General features: G+C 38.0%; 1 protein-coding gene across 5 annotated transcripts in view; it reads left to right on the top strand.

Moving 5' to 3' along the window:
• The first annotated feature begins 1,208 nt into the window (after positions 1-1,208).
• Positions 1,209-14,257, top strand: part of LOC145944936 (uncharacterized) — a 99,104-nt gene continuing 86,055 nt past the window's right edge. The window contains exons 1-2 of one of the 5 annotated variants that reach the window (XM_083053638.1): positions 1,209-1,514; positions 7,118-7,714. In XM_083053638.1, coding sequence (XP_082909764.1) covers positions 7,477-7,714 — 238 coding nt within the window. In that variant the 5' untranslated portion in view covers positions 1,209-1,514; positions 7,118-7,476. The other 4 variants (XM_083053641.1, XM_083053639.1, XM_083053640.1 and 1 more) reach the window with 4 other exon arrangements.

Below are 14,257 nucleotides of genomic sequence, written 5' to 3'. Positions count from 1 at the left end.
ATTTTTAAATTCCTCTATACTTATTTTGAACGGTTCGCTCTTTTGGACCATCCTCAGCATATTAATTAGTAAAAAAATTATATACGTGATTTTTTCACTAATTGGAGGTCCAAAGATAGGACTGAAGCGCGTTCAAAATAAATATAATAAAAATTAATAATAATTTTGTTGCACCTAATATCTGTATCTAGCTCTTGCTAGTTCTTTTCATATCTTGTCTTTTTTTATAATTTTAAAAGATTGCACACATACTTTCTTACAAGTTTGAACATAGAACGTTTCTAAGATATTTGTAGACTCTGTGGATAACTTAGCTTTCGGAAGCAACGAATGAATATTGTATAAATGCATCCTTATCGAAGGCAATCTGTTCAGAATTCGAGATAAAAAAATCTCTTTTAACACTTTCTCGCCCATTTACTCTTTTCAACGCCGAAATTTCGACTTTTATTCTTCAACTTTCAACTTTTATACCTCCAAATTTCAACTCTCTCTCGACTCCTTTCCAACTTTGAGCCCTTATCTCTAAATTTCAGATTCCTATATTCTTGATTTTCATTTAACATCCTGTATATTCTCAGACTTTGGCTACACTTTTATAGTTTCAGCGACGCGTTTACCGCAAAATTCACAGACTTTTTATAATACCTTAAATACTTAAGGAATAATGCTTTCTCTCCCTTTCTCTCACATATACACACCTACGCGCGCTCTTATTCTCATTTATCTTATTTCTGGCTTCTCAGCGACACATTTATCCCCTCCTGTCAACGCATAATTTTTCACCTTTTCATCAATGTATGGGTCACCCAAGTACACAAGCGTATTTTCGACACATTACACTGCGACATTTTTTCCCCTTTTTATAAGGTTTCCGAATACAAAGGTCCTTTGTATTTTGTTTCGGGCGGAGAATAGTTCCGACACATTTTTAACATTTAATAAAGTCGCTTCAAGGTTGTTCGGGGTTACCCGGTTGTTACCTCCCGCTCGAAGGGTTAAAAAGCGCGAAAAAAATCGGAATATTTTCGAGTACGTATTTTCTTTCCGCGAAACTAGGAAAATCGTCGTGGAAAATGATAGGGCGATACGAGAGACGTTCACCCTCCCGGCGCGGCGTCGCTTCCGCCCTCCTCCGTCGCGACGCTCGCCCACCGCTCGCTCGGCGGAGAGGCGCACGTTTGCGAAGGGCCAGTACGCCTCGGGCCGCCGGGCGGATCGAACGCGAGAACCGGAGGATCTTCACATCGCGAGTCGCGTCGTCGAGTTCGTAGGATAAAATTCTCGCGCGACATCGCCTAATTCTCCTCCTTCTCGTCATTCTTGGACAGACCCAGAGACACACGTGTGCGTAAACGCGAGCGAGGTTTATTATACCGCCCCTTCTCGCGATCCGGACGAGCTCTCGTCCGTCATCGGGGATGATAAGTTACGTGGATTGTTGATATTGTTACGATTAAATTTTTTTTTGGACGAGGAAAAGCTCCTCCGAGATTGTTTATTCTTCTCTGGAGGTGGGTTCGCATTTTCTGAACTTTTTTGCGTACATTGCTTAGTTAGATCTCGCACAGTAAAGTTAAATTCCTTGGATTGTTCTCCCTATACGAGATTGATCGTGAAAGGTATAATTTAATTTTGAGAATGGATCGTTAACTATTAAAGAACAGTATTAATATCCCTAGCTCACCCTTACTTCGGGGATCTTCGAAGATGAGTTCGAATTTCTCGAAAGTTCTGTGTATTCCTAATCCTTAGATCCCTCATCAACCACGGTGTCTGCGGCTGCGACGTGATTGGCTCCCGCGACGATATCCCAGTAATTTCGTATCACAGTAATTTGCGGGATCGTTTCGAGTAAGATTGATCATAAAGGATAATCCGGTTGTTAATATCGCGTCATTAGTGTCACGAACTCGTGTCAAAGATTCGGAAAATATCGACGAGGAGACGCTGATGTTTTGCGAAGATGGATTTGAATTGAGGTTGAATCCACTCTGCGACTCTCTCTCTCTTGTCTATATTTTCTACTTGCACTTCCAAACTGGCGAATCTTTGAAACTTTTACGTACTTGATTCGTATTCCCTTAAATATTGGCCGATCGTTCGACTTTACATTGAGTCGTTCCCCTCAGTTTCCGTCAAATATTTGCCGACTACTTGCAGCTTTTATATCTCTTTTTGGATTTCCTCCGAAACTCCCTTTTTCTCGAACTGCATAATCCTATGTACGATCAATCGATTGTGTTACTTTTACTTCTTATTACTATCTTATTTTTTGAATTCCAAAACTCGTTTGCATGATAAGTCGTGATGCGGAATAATGAAAATTTCTTTCCTTCACAGTCTTATTTCTTTTCAAATCTTGGATGCTTTGATATTTAAATTTTTCATTGTCTAAATCCTTGGAATATCGCGCTTTAATACATTAAATGTTTAATTTATGAGTTCGTTCATAATAATGTATAGAAAAAAATGTTGACATGAAATATTTCTGGATTCAGATCTTTGATACCTTAAATTCCACCTGCTCTCTTAACTCTCGAATCCTTATGTGCGACACGATATTTCACGACAACTTTGTTGTGCACTATATCATGAGTTGTCGATATCGAAATCTTGATATTTCCCTCCGTCTACTTTGACTTTTAAAGTATTTCAATCTCATTGAATCCTTAAATTTTTATATTCTCTCGCACAAGCTCGCTTTATCGCTTTATAATATCTCTTCGGAACCTTCGTATTTCATCTTGAAATCGCTTGAATATACGCACATATAAAAATTCCAAAATACCTTCAACACTTCGTTAATCTTTCTTTATATTATTATTATTATTATTATTATTAAATGTTTCTTCCGCACATATATATGTATATATATATATTTTCCGTCACCCTTTTGCGTCTCCCTTACACACCCTTAGATATAGCGTTCAGGGGGGAGGGGGAGAACCTCGGATTTTCACGTATAATCTCGCGGTAGGAACACACCCTGATTCGCCAGGACCCTACACCGGGGGTCCTGTCCAGGATTTGGGACGAGCGGTCGCTCGTGACAGTAGAAAAATATCGCGCACGCCCGACGCTCTCCGCTTTTTCCGCTCGGGAGTTGACGGGCAGGAAGAGGGGTAGAGGGAGTTTGGTCGTCTGACACTGACACGCCGGTAATGACTTCAAAGAGCCATATGTACGAGGTGGTTCGCGTGAAACGCGGAAACGCTCGCCGCGAATTGCATTTTCGATCGCTCCGCTACATATTAGGCTTTTAAATGTTTCTGCAATCCAAAACGATCTTGCTTTTTTTTTTCAACGACTTATGAATTTTTTAATTCAAATCCAATTATCTCGCTTCTCTGTATTTTTTTGCGCGCGACGAAACAATTTTTGAATTCGGATTTAATTATATTAATTTGTATTATACTAATTATTTTAAAGCAGAAGAGGAAAAAGAGAGCATACATATGTATATACCTCGTGTTACGGAATTAAAATTGCATGTGAGATATGTTACGCCGGATGTTTATTTATAATAGAAAATGCGTTCGTTTTATATGTGTGTAAATATATGCTCTGTAAAAAAAAAAAAAAGAAATCACGCATTACACATAGGAGAGAGATATTTGTCGCACGCAACAAAATCAATTATACATTACACGCGGGATATCCTATCTGCCTATTTGACGTTTTAAAAACTGCGTGTAACTGCGAGCCCTCTCTCGAAAAACGCGCTAAAACATTCGTTGCACCGCAAAATCGTTCTAATGCAATGTAAATATTTTCCCGCGCGACGGGAATTGTTTTGCGCGGAGCAAATATTTTTCCACGCGACGCAATCGTTTTAAATTGCATTTCTCTCTCCCTCCCTTTTTCTATCTCTCTCTCTAGATTTCCCGATCGCATTCGGGGAATTCGAACATTTCGGGACGCGCCGACATTTTTTCTCCGCGGGTGTAAGTTGCAGTTTTTTTTAAATTGAAAAACGCGTAATTTGTAATTTCGCGCGCGGATGATGTGTTTTTTCCTTTCCTTCTTTCCCGGGGTAAATTCGCGGGGAGCGACACACCGAAATTACTCTGCGGAGCTCTTGGCGAAACTGGTCGGGAAAACTGGGCGCGGATCCCGAACGCGTCGAGATTTTAACGAACACTCTTTTTCCCCCTCGTCGTCCGTCGTCGCGTCGAGCGTCGAGTTTGATTAGAGCTCGCGGACGCGGAAATCGCCCGTCGCGTTGCGATGCGGAAACCGTAAAAAATCGCCGCGCTCTCGTCCTCGCGCGATTTTACGGTGACTCGTTTCCGAGCTCGAAACCGAGCCGAATCTCAATCGTGCCTAATTAGCACGCTTGCCTGCATCATTCGTTAATGATATATATAGGATGTGGCGTACAGTTGCATCGAGCTTTAGAAATTATAAGTAGTTCATTTTAATGATATATATGTATGTGTTTTATTTTAATTAAAAATAATTTGCAACGAGCATATTTTTTCTTAAAAACAGCTGTGTATATTTTATTTTTCACCAAATTATTTCTCTCATTATTTTGTCCATAGATAAGATCATCGAAAAATGAATATTTTACGTTATATTTTATTATGTAAAATTATTTCCAATTAAAGTATAATATATCTCATAAACATAAACTATTCAATTTTTGGCCATTCCATTCTAAGAATTTTTTATATCGAATATTGCGAGAAATCAATTTATATAAAAAAAATAGGATGATTCCATTAAAAAAGAACTAGATTGACATTCAAATTATTTTGAAAAATGATCTTAAAATTCAGGATTATCAACTTTTTCTCTCTCGAAACTTATAAAATATTTTCACGTTACAGCCATTATTTTTAGAGATTTTCGACTATATTAATTAAAATGAAACACTCTGTATACATATATATATATATATATATATATATATATATATATTTTGCGCTCTAAAGAAATTGAAAATGAAAAGCTCTCGCGAAATAAATTTCAGAAATGCAAATAAATGATGAAAATTTATCGTTCATAAAATTTCAAGTTAACACGTTAAACATACAGCTGATTCAAGTTTGAAAGAAACTGGCGAATTTTAAACTAAGCATCGCGCTAAAAAAATTTTTTTAAGCCAACTTTTCCATTTCTCGCGCTCGCAGACAATTTGTTTGTTCGTCTCATCTCGTCGGAAATATTCAATAATCATAGTTCTAAAATTTCGATGCAACATCCAGTCGCGCGATTCGCTCCTGCATTGTCGAAGAGAGCGGAGAAAAAAAATAGACGTGGACGTTCGCGTTTATTTTCGCTCGCGTTCTGTCCGCAACCATTTCTATCGATGATCCTAGTCGCGTTCCTAGTGTCGATTCGACCGGATATTCCGACACCAGGATGCGTCCGCAGAAAAACAGACCCGGGTTGACAGAAGCTGCTCGTTGGAAGTGTCGATGGACTTTTCCGAACCTTCCGATGGGAGGTCGGCGCGGTTGACAATTCATTTCAACGTTTCAACAATTTTTTTTCGGAATTCTAGAAAATATACGTTCACGTGTGATCGACATATGATGGTTAAGAGAGACAGTATTATACGCGGATACGTTTTTAAACGTAATATTTCTTTTACATCGAGCTTCTTTTACATTCTATCGGACTCTAAAGTTGCCATTATGAATAAATTATTGACACGATCTTCCAACAGAAAAATACATAAATAATACACATTTCACACTAATAGTAGTTTTGATCTTCCTTCGTTATTCGATAGCCACGAGAGAACAAAAATCTCGTCGTGGAATTTCTGGTCTCTCGATCGGCCAAAGTTCTCAAGAAGGAGTAATTACAAAAAGACGAAAACAAGAGGGAGAAAAGAGAAAAGAAAGGCCCCCTCTTTCTTCTTCTCCCCCCTTAGATTAACGTAGTAATACGGGAAGTGTCGGGCGGGGAGAGGATGGTTTCCGTCAGGCGTGAATCGCGGTCGATTCGAACTTTTAATTACGTGATACCCGGGGAGAGGAGGGAAGGCGCGAGATGGGGAAGGAACAAGGGATCGAAGAGAAAAAGAGGCGGAACAGACTTAAGCAGCACTCGAAACTCCTTCCTAACAAGACCGGAAATCTCTCGAGGGCCCTCTCTGAAACTGCTGGGGTGCAACCACCTCCCTCTTCTTCTCCCTCTTTCTCTCCCCCCCCCATCCCTCTCGTACGCCGTTTTTCAATTAATTAGATCGGAGCGAAAGAATGACGCTGTAATTGCAACTGCCATCTGCAGCGGACATAAATCGCGCGCTCGCGTATTACGGGCCACGTCGATATAGACATTGTGCCGCAAAACGATACTTCCGCTTTTTTTTTTTTTTTCGTTCACCGGCTCGCCGACCGCTTGTTGGGGCAAAAACCGGAAAGCAATTATTGCTATTACTCTGTTGTCGGCGAGGCGGGAGATTTTTATCGGCTCGCGGTTGAGAGAGAAAGAGACAGAGGGAGAGAGACATTTCTCGAAGCTGGTTTCAAGCCTCGGCTATTCGCGAAATTGGGGAACGTTTCGGGCATTTTTTCGCGAGATTCGTGAGATTTTCCCTTTCATCACCAAGATTAGGGCGTCGAGGTTTTATTCAGAATTGACGAGACACTCCTCTCGTTCTCCGAAAAAGATTATTTATAAACTCTGTATGTGAATAAAGAGTGAAGCCTGCTCCCCCTTTCGCGCTTTCGGAGTAAAGAAAAAAAGAAAAAATCATTGGGAAAAAAAGTCGGAGACTCTATCTCATCTATCCCCGACGCGGAAAACGCGGTGGCGATAATGGCGATCCATTCTTTCACCTTCTCCGCCCTTTTTTCAATCCCACCCCTTTCCCACCCCCCTTAACCCGCGCATCTTTTTGCTCTTCTTTTTTTCAAGCCGCCCGCGATAACGGCAATCGGAATTAATTTCTTCGAGAGCGAGCAAACGCGCGTTTTAATGGTTTCTCCACATAACGAGAGAAATCCATTAATGGCCGCCATCCCTTTCAGAAGAATTCAGGCATCTTCTTTTTGCATCTCTATGATAGTTCTCACGAATATTCCAATCGCATATAAGTATATGGAGAATATTTCTTCGGATATGGATTTCCTCTCTTTCACATACTCTTTTATTCTAGAAACTAAAAGAAAAATTATAACAAGCGATAATTTCCAATCTGATCTTCCCGAGAGGAAAATTGAACTCTTTAAATAAGACAAAAGAAACCTATAATCGCGCGAAAGTGCGGAATCTTTCCGACGACTCAAATGAAGAAAGTGGAAACGAAGGGATAAAGATTGATTGCAGGCCCTAACTGTCGCAAAAAAAATAAGATCAAATAATTGTTCCGAGTATACATCGAGGACATTAGCGCCCAAAGAAGGGAAGTCGAGGCGGAAATGCAGGGCGAAGGGGTGATTCGCGGCGCCCTTCTCGCGTTGCGCAGGTGATTCGCTCGAGAGATGTCATCCTGAGCCCACGATTCGGGAAACGAAGATGTGCTGTTCGGGTGGTCCAGGTGGTATCGCGTTGACCAGATGCGGCGTCGTGTGCGGCCTCGCCGCTTTAGCGGCCCTCAGTGTCGCCCTTCTGGGCCCGACCTGGCTCCATACCGAGGAGAAGCTCGCCCTGCCGAATATACCGAGAAACTACGCCAATGTGGTCAGCGTGAGATTCAAGCTCGGGCTCTTCAGAGTCTGCCCGAAGATCGTGAAACCCACCAACTTTACGATCCGTGAGTAACGATCATTTTCCTCTTATGGCGATTCGAGGGTAGAGATAAAGATGATAATTGACGAGGACTTACGAAGATAAAGAAAATTGCACTTTTATACTTTTTATATATAAATTTTATATATTATTATGTAATAAATATATATATTATATATAAATTTATATATTATATATATAATAAATATTATTATATAATTTTATGCATTATTATATATTTTATATATAAATTAATTCTACCATCTTAGTACCACTAGTTGTTTTATAAAGCGAAGGGTTGATATGTGGATTACTGCAAGTCTTCTGACTGTTATCAAAGCTCTGATTTCAACGAATGCTCATGTCGTAAAAAATCATTCAGATTCCCGGAATACCTAAGGAGCTTTATGGTTCATTCTCTCGAAATATATATAGTTCGCATTTCCCTATCTCTCTCGCAGTTTTCTCGACGAAATCTCGCGGCGCGGCAGGATTTTCAGGAACGACGAGGAGTAAACGTAAAAACAAATGACAGTGGTTGTAAAGAGAGCGTAGGGGGAGAAGAAAGAGAAGGAGGGGGTGAATTGGGAAGAAGGAAGAGCAAAGGGGGGAGAATATCCACAGCGCGGTTACAAGGGTGGTTGCAGCCACGCGATGACAATTCCTTTTTATCTCTTTCTCTCGTCTCTCGGTCCCGCTCAGGGTCTCTCGACTTTTATTTTTCTTCTCTTTTCGCCGCTATTTCTTCGCCCCCCCCACGAAATCCACCCCTCCCCTCTCCACCAACCCCCCGGTCGCATGACGAAGGTATACTTAAATGTATTCCGCGATCGGGCGATCCATTCTTATTGTTCCATTCTTTCTCTATCGGGTTTCGGTTTTTTAAAGGCCGCTCCGTCGTTATTTATTCACTAGGGGGTGATGGGATAAGGGGGTATCCATCCAGGGTGAAGAACCAGGGGGGGTTATCCATCACCTAGCAGAAAAACGCGCGGTTTCTTTTTTTTTTTTTTTTTTTTTTTCGTTAGATTTATTACCATTAAGACTTATGACGATTTTAACCTACTTTAGATTAGAGATATTCGAATGTACGCGACTCTTTAGCTTTTGTTCCTCCAACTTTTTTATTTTCTTGCGACGTAAACTTTACGGCCTTACGAAAGTGCGGAGCGTTATAATAAAAAATGCATAGTAAAGAACGCATAATAAATTCTGATGAGTCGAGTTAAAGTCAGCGCTCGACCTTTAAATTGACCAAAATTTCAAAATTAAATTAAAAATTTTATTAGAATAAGTTAAGTTTCTCTAGAGTTTGTTCTCTCTCTATTTCTCTCTTTTCTCTTCCGATTTGAAGATATGGCAGCGAAAGAATTAAAAAAGAGAATTAGAGATACAAAACGGGACTGATAAAGTTTTAATGCAAAGGTTGCGGTAATTAAAGTAAAAATTAGTTATAATAAATTAGACAATAGAAAACTCTACTAAGATTAGATAAGAATTAAATTAAACTTATATAACAACTTTAAATAAAATATAAAAATCCAAAGAGAGAAACTCTTAATAAAATCCAAATAAAATCTTAGTGAATCTAAAATACTCTCTTTCAACAAACTATAAAGAACGACAAAAGTTTTTATATCGAGATAAAGAATTAAACAAAAATAATTAATTTTATTTTTCCTTTCTTTAACTTACAATTAGTGACATAATTAATTTTTGTTCTTTAAATTTTTTGCATACATACATACGCACAGGCACAATCGGAGTTGGAAATAAACTTACTTGAAAATTATAGAATAATAACGAGGGAATTTAAGCTCTAACGCCTGTTGTTAATTATCGGTTATTTACGTTGGTGAAGTCAAGCGAGAGATTTATTTCGGCGCAACGCAATTATCTGGCAGTATTGGGAAGCTGTACACGCAGCGATTCCATAATGAAGCCGCCATTTGTGCACGCGGTCGCATTATTTGCCGATTAATAAATGATTTTATCCGCGGCGATCCTCCACGCGCGGCTAGTAATTAATATTAAAGCGGGAAATAGCCGCGGAAATCGACTTTCATCGAACTGCCGTTTCATTCGGTGATCTTCCGAATATCGAGATATCACTCCATTTGCGCGGCTAGAGCTCGAAATAATATAGCGCATCAGAACAATAAACGGTTTTACATCTTGATAATGTGACGTAACGTTTCGCAGATTTCGCCCTCTTATTAACAACTTCAACATATTTTCACATTTTTATGAGATTAGCTTTTTCATGAGATGATGCGAAATACGATGCGTTATACAATATTTCATCATTATATAATAATTCGCACATGTTCCGGGAAAGTTTCGGAGATTGACCTCCTTTTATGTGCGTTGATCTCCCTCCCTTTTCCTCTCCCCTGATATATCCTCGGGATATGTTTTACGGTAGACAGTAACTGAATTAAATTCGAAAGTTTGCTCCGGAAAACTGTGGGAAAAACCGGCACCGCAGAAGCGGGTTGGGTCATCTGTAAGCAAGCAAAGGCTCAAGGCCACGTTCTCTCCTCTTCTATCTTTTTACCTCCCCTTTCGCCCCTTCGCGCGCGGGTTATTAGCTCAAATGAGCGGTGAGAACAGCAAGGAAATACTTTTAAGCCCGGATGGAGAGAAACGATCTCTCCGCGGAGACGGTGATTCAAAGATGGCGGGCGCCTCGTGGCAACCCCTCGTAAATCTTTGCGCCCCTTCTGAGGCGAATTTTTGCTTGGGCAAGAGAGAGGGAGAGAGAGAGAGAGAGAGACTTCTCCGATAAATGAACTTAACTACAAGAGAAATTTGATTCCCCGAAATACGAAGCCGCGACTCGCGTTTGTCTCGCAACGAGATTTATTTTCTACGCGTCGCTTGGAAATTTTGAGAAGAAACGATATAGTGTATATAAGATTGAAAAGTGAAATCATAAATATTTGATTTCAATTTCCGTGACTTTTATTTAAATTAGTACGTGTTATTCTTTCGTGCGCTTCTGACGCGTTTCATTGTATTAATCTTTTCGCTGAAAATTTATTATTCATTAATCTCTCCGGGGTTTCTCACCCTGTTATTTTAATTTCTGAAGCAAATATTAATTAAGAAAAAATATATATATCTATATACAAAATGAGAGGAATGCAAGTTTATATGTACATAAAAATATAGTTTATATATATAAACTGTTATTTGAAGAATCTCAAGAGCTTTAATCCGTTTTAATTCATTATTTTGAATATGTTATTTTAATTCACACGAATTTGTGATGGCAAAATTCTGCTTGCTCCCAGCTTTAACGTTTAGCGCAATTAATTTACGTTGCTTCGTCGCCCTTAAATTCGCAGCTATAGTACATACTTACACAGCGGCTTGTTTCTCCATCTTCGTCGGTAGCTATAATTCACGGTAATTCGTCGCGCTTTATTTTTCGAGACATTCTCTGAGAAGAGTGGAGGTTGTGAAGCGAGCGCAATCAAGATAGAAAAAAAATCGGCAAACGAGCGACTTTTCCTAGCGGTATTTCGCCGATTCCGCAAGACTAACGAGTCTTCATTATCCTCGTCATCGCGTGGAATTTGTTTCGGGCTAGAAAGTAGCAGAGTAGTCGTAATTTTTCTTCTCAATGGTCGTTTAATTGACTATCGACGATGACGCATTGAATCAGCTGATCACGAAATGATACCCTGAAGAAAATTCGATATAGTCCCTCTAAATCTTATCGATCAGTCAGATTAAACAAAAGAGAGTAATTTCTACAACAGACATGTCTAAAATATATACTTTATTTTATACATATATACATATGTATATAATACGTATATATACGCCATGTGACATAATTAATAAATTAATACACCCTAGATATTGAGATATACAATTAGTTATTGAGTAATTAATATACATATATTACTGTAATTTGTAACATTATTTGACAATAGTTCAAATAATATTATGTACTATCTGTGCCATTTGTCTAATTATTACCAGCATTTGCACGTCATTTATTGTTACGTTACAATTATATATTGTTAGTAATACTTCTTGGCGCTAGCTAATTAATCGGGCACCATTGTATTAAATGGAATCTAAAAGGGATTTGCCTAAATCGACGTGTGTCAATAGTCGAGGCAGGACTTGTTACGCGACGGGGCAATTAATTACTGTCTTCGTAAAACTGCGGGACGCCAACAATTTGTCTTCATTGCTGGCGCGACTTACCGAAGGGTCACGAGGCAAAGAAAAACGGGGCAAAAGGGTAGAGAAGGTGAAAGAGAAGGGAGGGAAGGAACAACGTATGTAAAACCGAGCGAGCGAAATTTATTCGGATAAAAATTTCAAAGACATAAAAATTTCAAGAGAGAGAATATATAAAATCGACGCGAGCCACATACACAATATAAAATATCATACGATAAAATGGAACTGGAAATGGACCGAATCGAACGCACAATAAAATTTAATGTAATTATAATGTAAAACAAGGAGGATATCTCTCTTTTCTCCGATGCGATACTTATTGCGCGCGCAAAGAGATCTTGATGTAAATCAGCTGATCGCGATGCCGCTCGCCAGTTTAAACAGCAGATTCGGCACTCGGTATAAAGGGCCAGGCATCGTGCCGCACGGTAATAAGGTTATTTGTAATTCCAGGACTGATCAGATCTTCCTAATTTCCTGGATCCCGGCTCGCTTAAAATTCCGCTCGCAGGATGCGCCCGCTCTTCGGCATTGTTGCGGAAAGTGGCTGAAATTACGCCGTAGAGAGGAGTCGGAATAGTTACTTGTAAGGACTCGAAATAATGATCGGTGCTGCATTAATTTCTAATGCTTTTCGTTCCGCGAATCTAATTGCCCCGAGATATTAGAAATTCGTGAATAACCAGAATTTCGCAGAATTATTCTATTTAAGGAATATTCTCAAAAATGTTGAATATATCCGTTATCTCTGTTAATTTCTTTTATGTTTTTAGCTGCATTTATATTTTATTATTATTTATAATTTACTTCATTTTATTACTTTATTGTTAAATATTTATCTTTACTCCCAGTCAAGCCCAAAAGGCTTCCAACTGAAACAAGTTTGAAAAATAATAAATATTTACCATTTAATTTGTAATAAATTTCATTTATTTTATTTAAATCAAAAAACAGGGTATGAATATAAAGGAGGAAAATATATATATGCGGATCGACATGAATTGAAATACATGCCGTGTATAAGAAATAATTATTAATTAAAATAACAAAGCTACATTAATAATTTAGAATAATCCGTAATATAAATTTTGCGATACGTAGTTTACGTTGTAATTTTCACACCAAACTGGGAGGGCTCGTTTAGGGTGATTAAAACAATGCGGCAAGAATGTCTAAAATTCCGATTCGCGCAAACGAAATGTAGTCGCGATTAAATTAATAGCAAACAAAGTCGTCAATATTCCGCGTAGCTCGCTTAAAACGTTGTAACGTTCCGCGAAGCGTAAAATTGCGGCATTATTCCGGTTGCATTCCGACGCCGAAAACATTTGCTTCGCGAAATCGTCGCCGTGCCTTAACGCATCCACAAATTGCACCGAATAATGCCTTCTTGCCCCAGCTATTTATTCCGAATTCGTCTTTAACATTGTTTGTAGAAAAAAAATTATTTTCCTCAATTTAAACCGTATAATACAGAGTTTTCTGATATATAAATTATAAATTATTTTATTTTAATACACAGTCCTGATTATATATATATATTAAAAATTATTAAATTAATAATAATACACTTTACGGATAATGATATTTAAGTTACAAATTTATGAGCAAATGGTTATTATTTAAATGGATATTTTATAAATTATTTTAAGCATAATAATATATACTAGAAATTATATTAATAATAAAATATAATTTATGAATAATGATATTTAATTTATAAATATAATATTGTGTAAGAATAGATATTATATAAATGAATATTTTATAAATTATTTTAATACAAGCATGATTGTATTGTATATATATTTAAAAAATTATATTAATTATAATATAATTTTTATGGATAAACCGATATTTATAAGTTATATTGTATTACGAGAGAATGGATATTCGCATCTTGTTACAACGATTCGTTCGCAAATACATGAAGATTGTAATCTCATAACTGTAAATCCAAAAAGATTTCCGCGCGACGTCGCGAGAAAAACGAAGAGAGGCTTGGCATAAGCTCTTCGAAATTTATGCGACGATATTTCTACACGTTTGAAAGGTGGAACGAAGTCGGTCGTTGATAAATCAAGCTTTAATGCAGTACATGCGATTCCACAATTCTGCTCCAATATTTTCTTTCCTGTCAACATACCGCGCGACATGCTCCAAACACAGATCTCTTTCGTAATACATAAATATACATCTTTACAATTATCCTCCGATAAGTATTTGTAAAGTGATTGCAATTTCTTGCAACTCTCTTGGAAAAAATATAATCGGAGAATTTGATAAATTAGAAATGAAATAAAGTAAGTCGTTTGAAATCTTTATCGTCTAATTATTAAGTTTGAATTTATATTGTATGTAAAAA

Source organism: Prenolepis imparis, unplaced genomic scaffold, assembly GCF_030444845.1.
Source record: "Prenolepis imparis isolate NDT839.2.m4 unplaced genomic scaffold, iyPreImpa1.0 SCAF_14, whole genome shotgun sequence".
Classification (NCBI taxonomy): Eukaryota; Metazoa; Arthropoda; class Insecta; order Hymenoptera; family Formicidae; genus Prenolepis; species Prenolepis imparis.
Note: the sequence above shows the minus strand (reverse complement) of the source record. Positions and strands in the feature narration are given on the sequence as shown.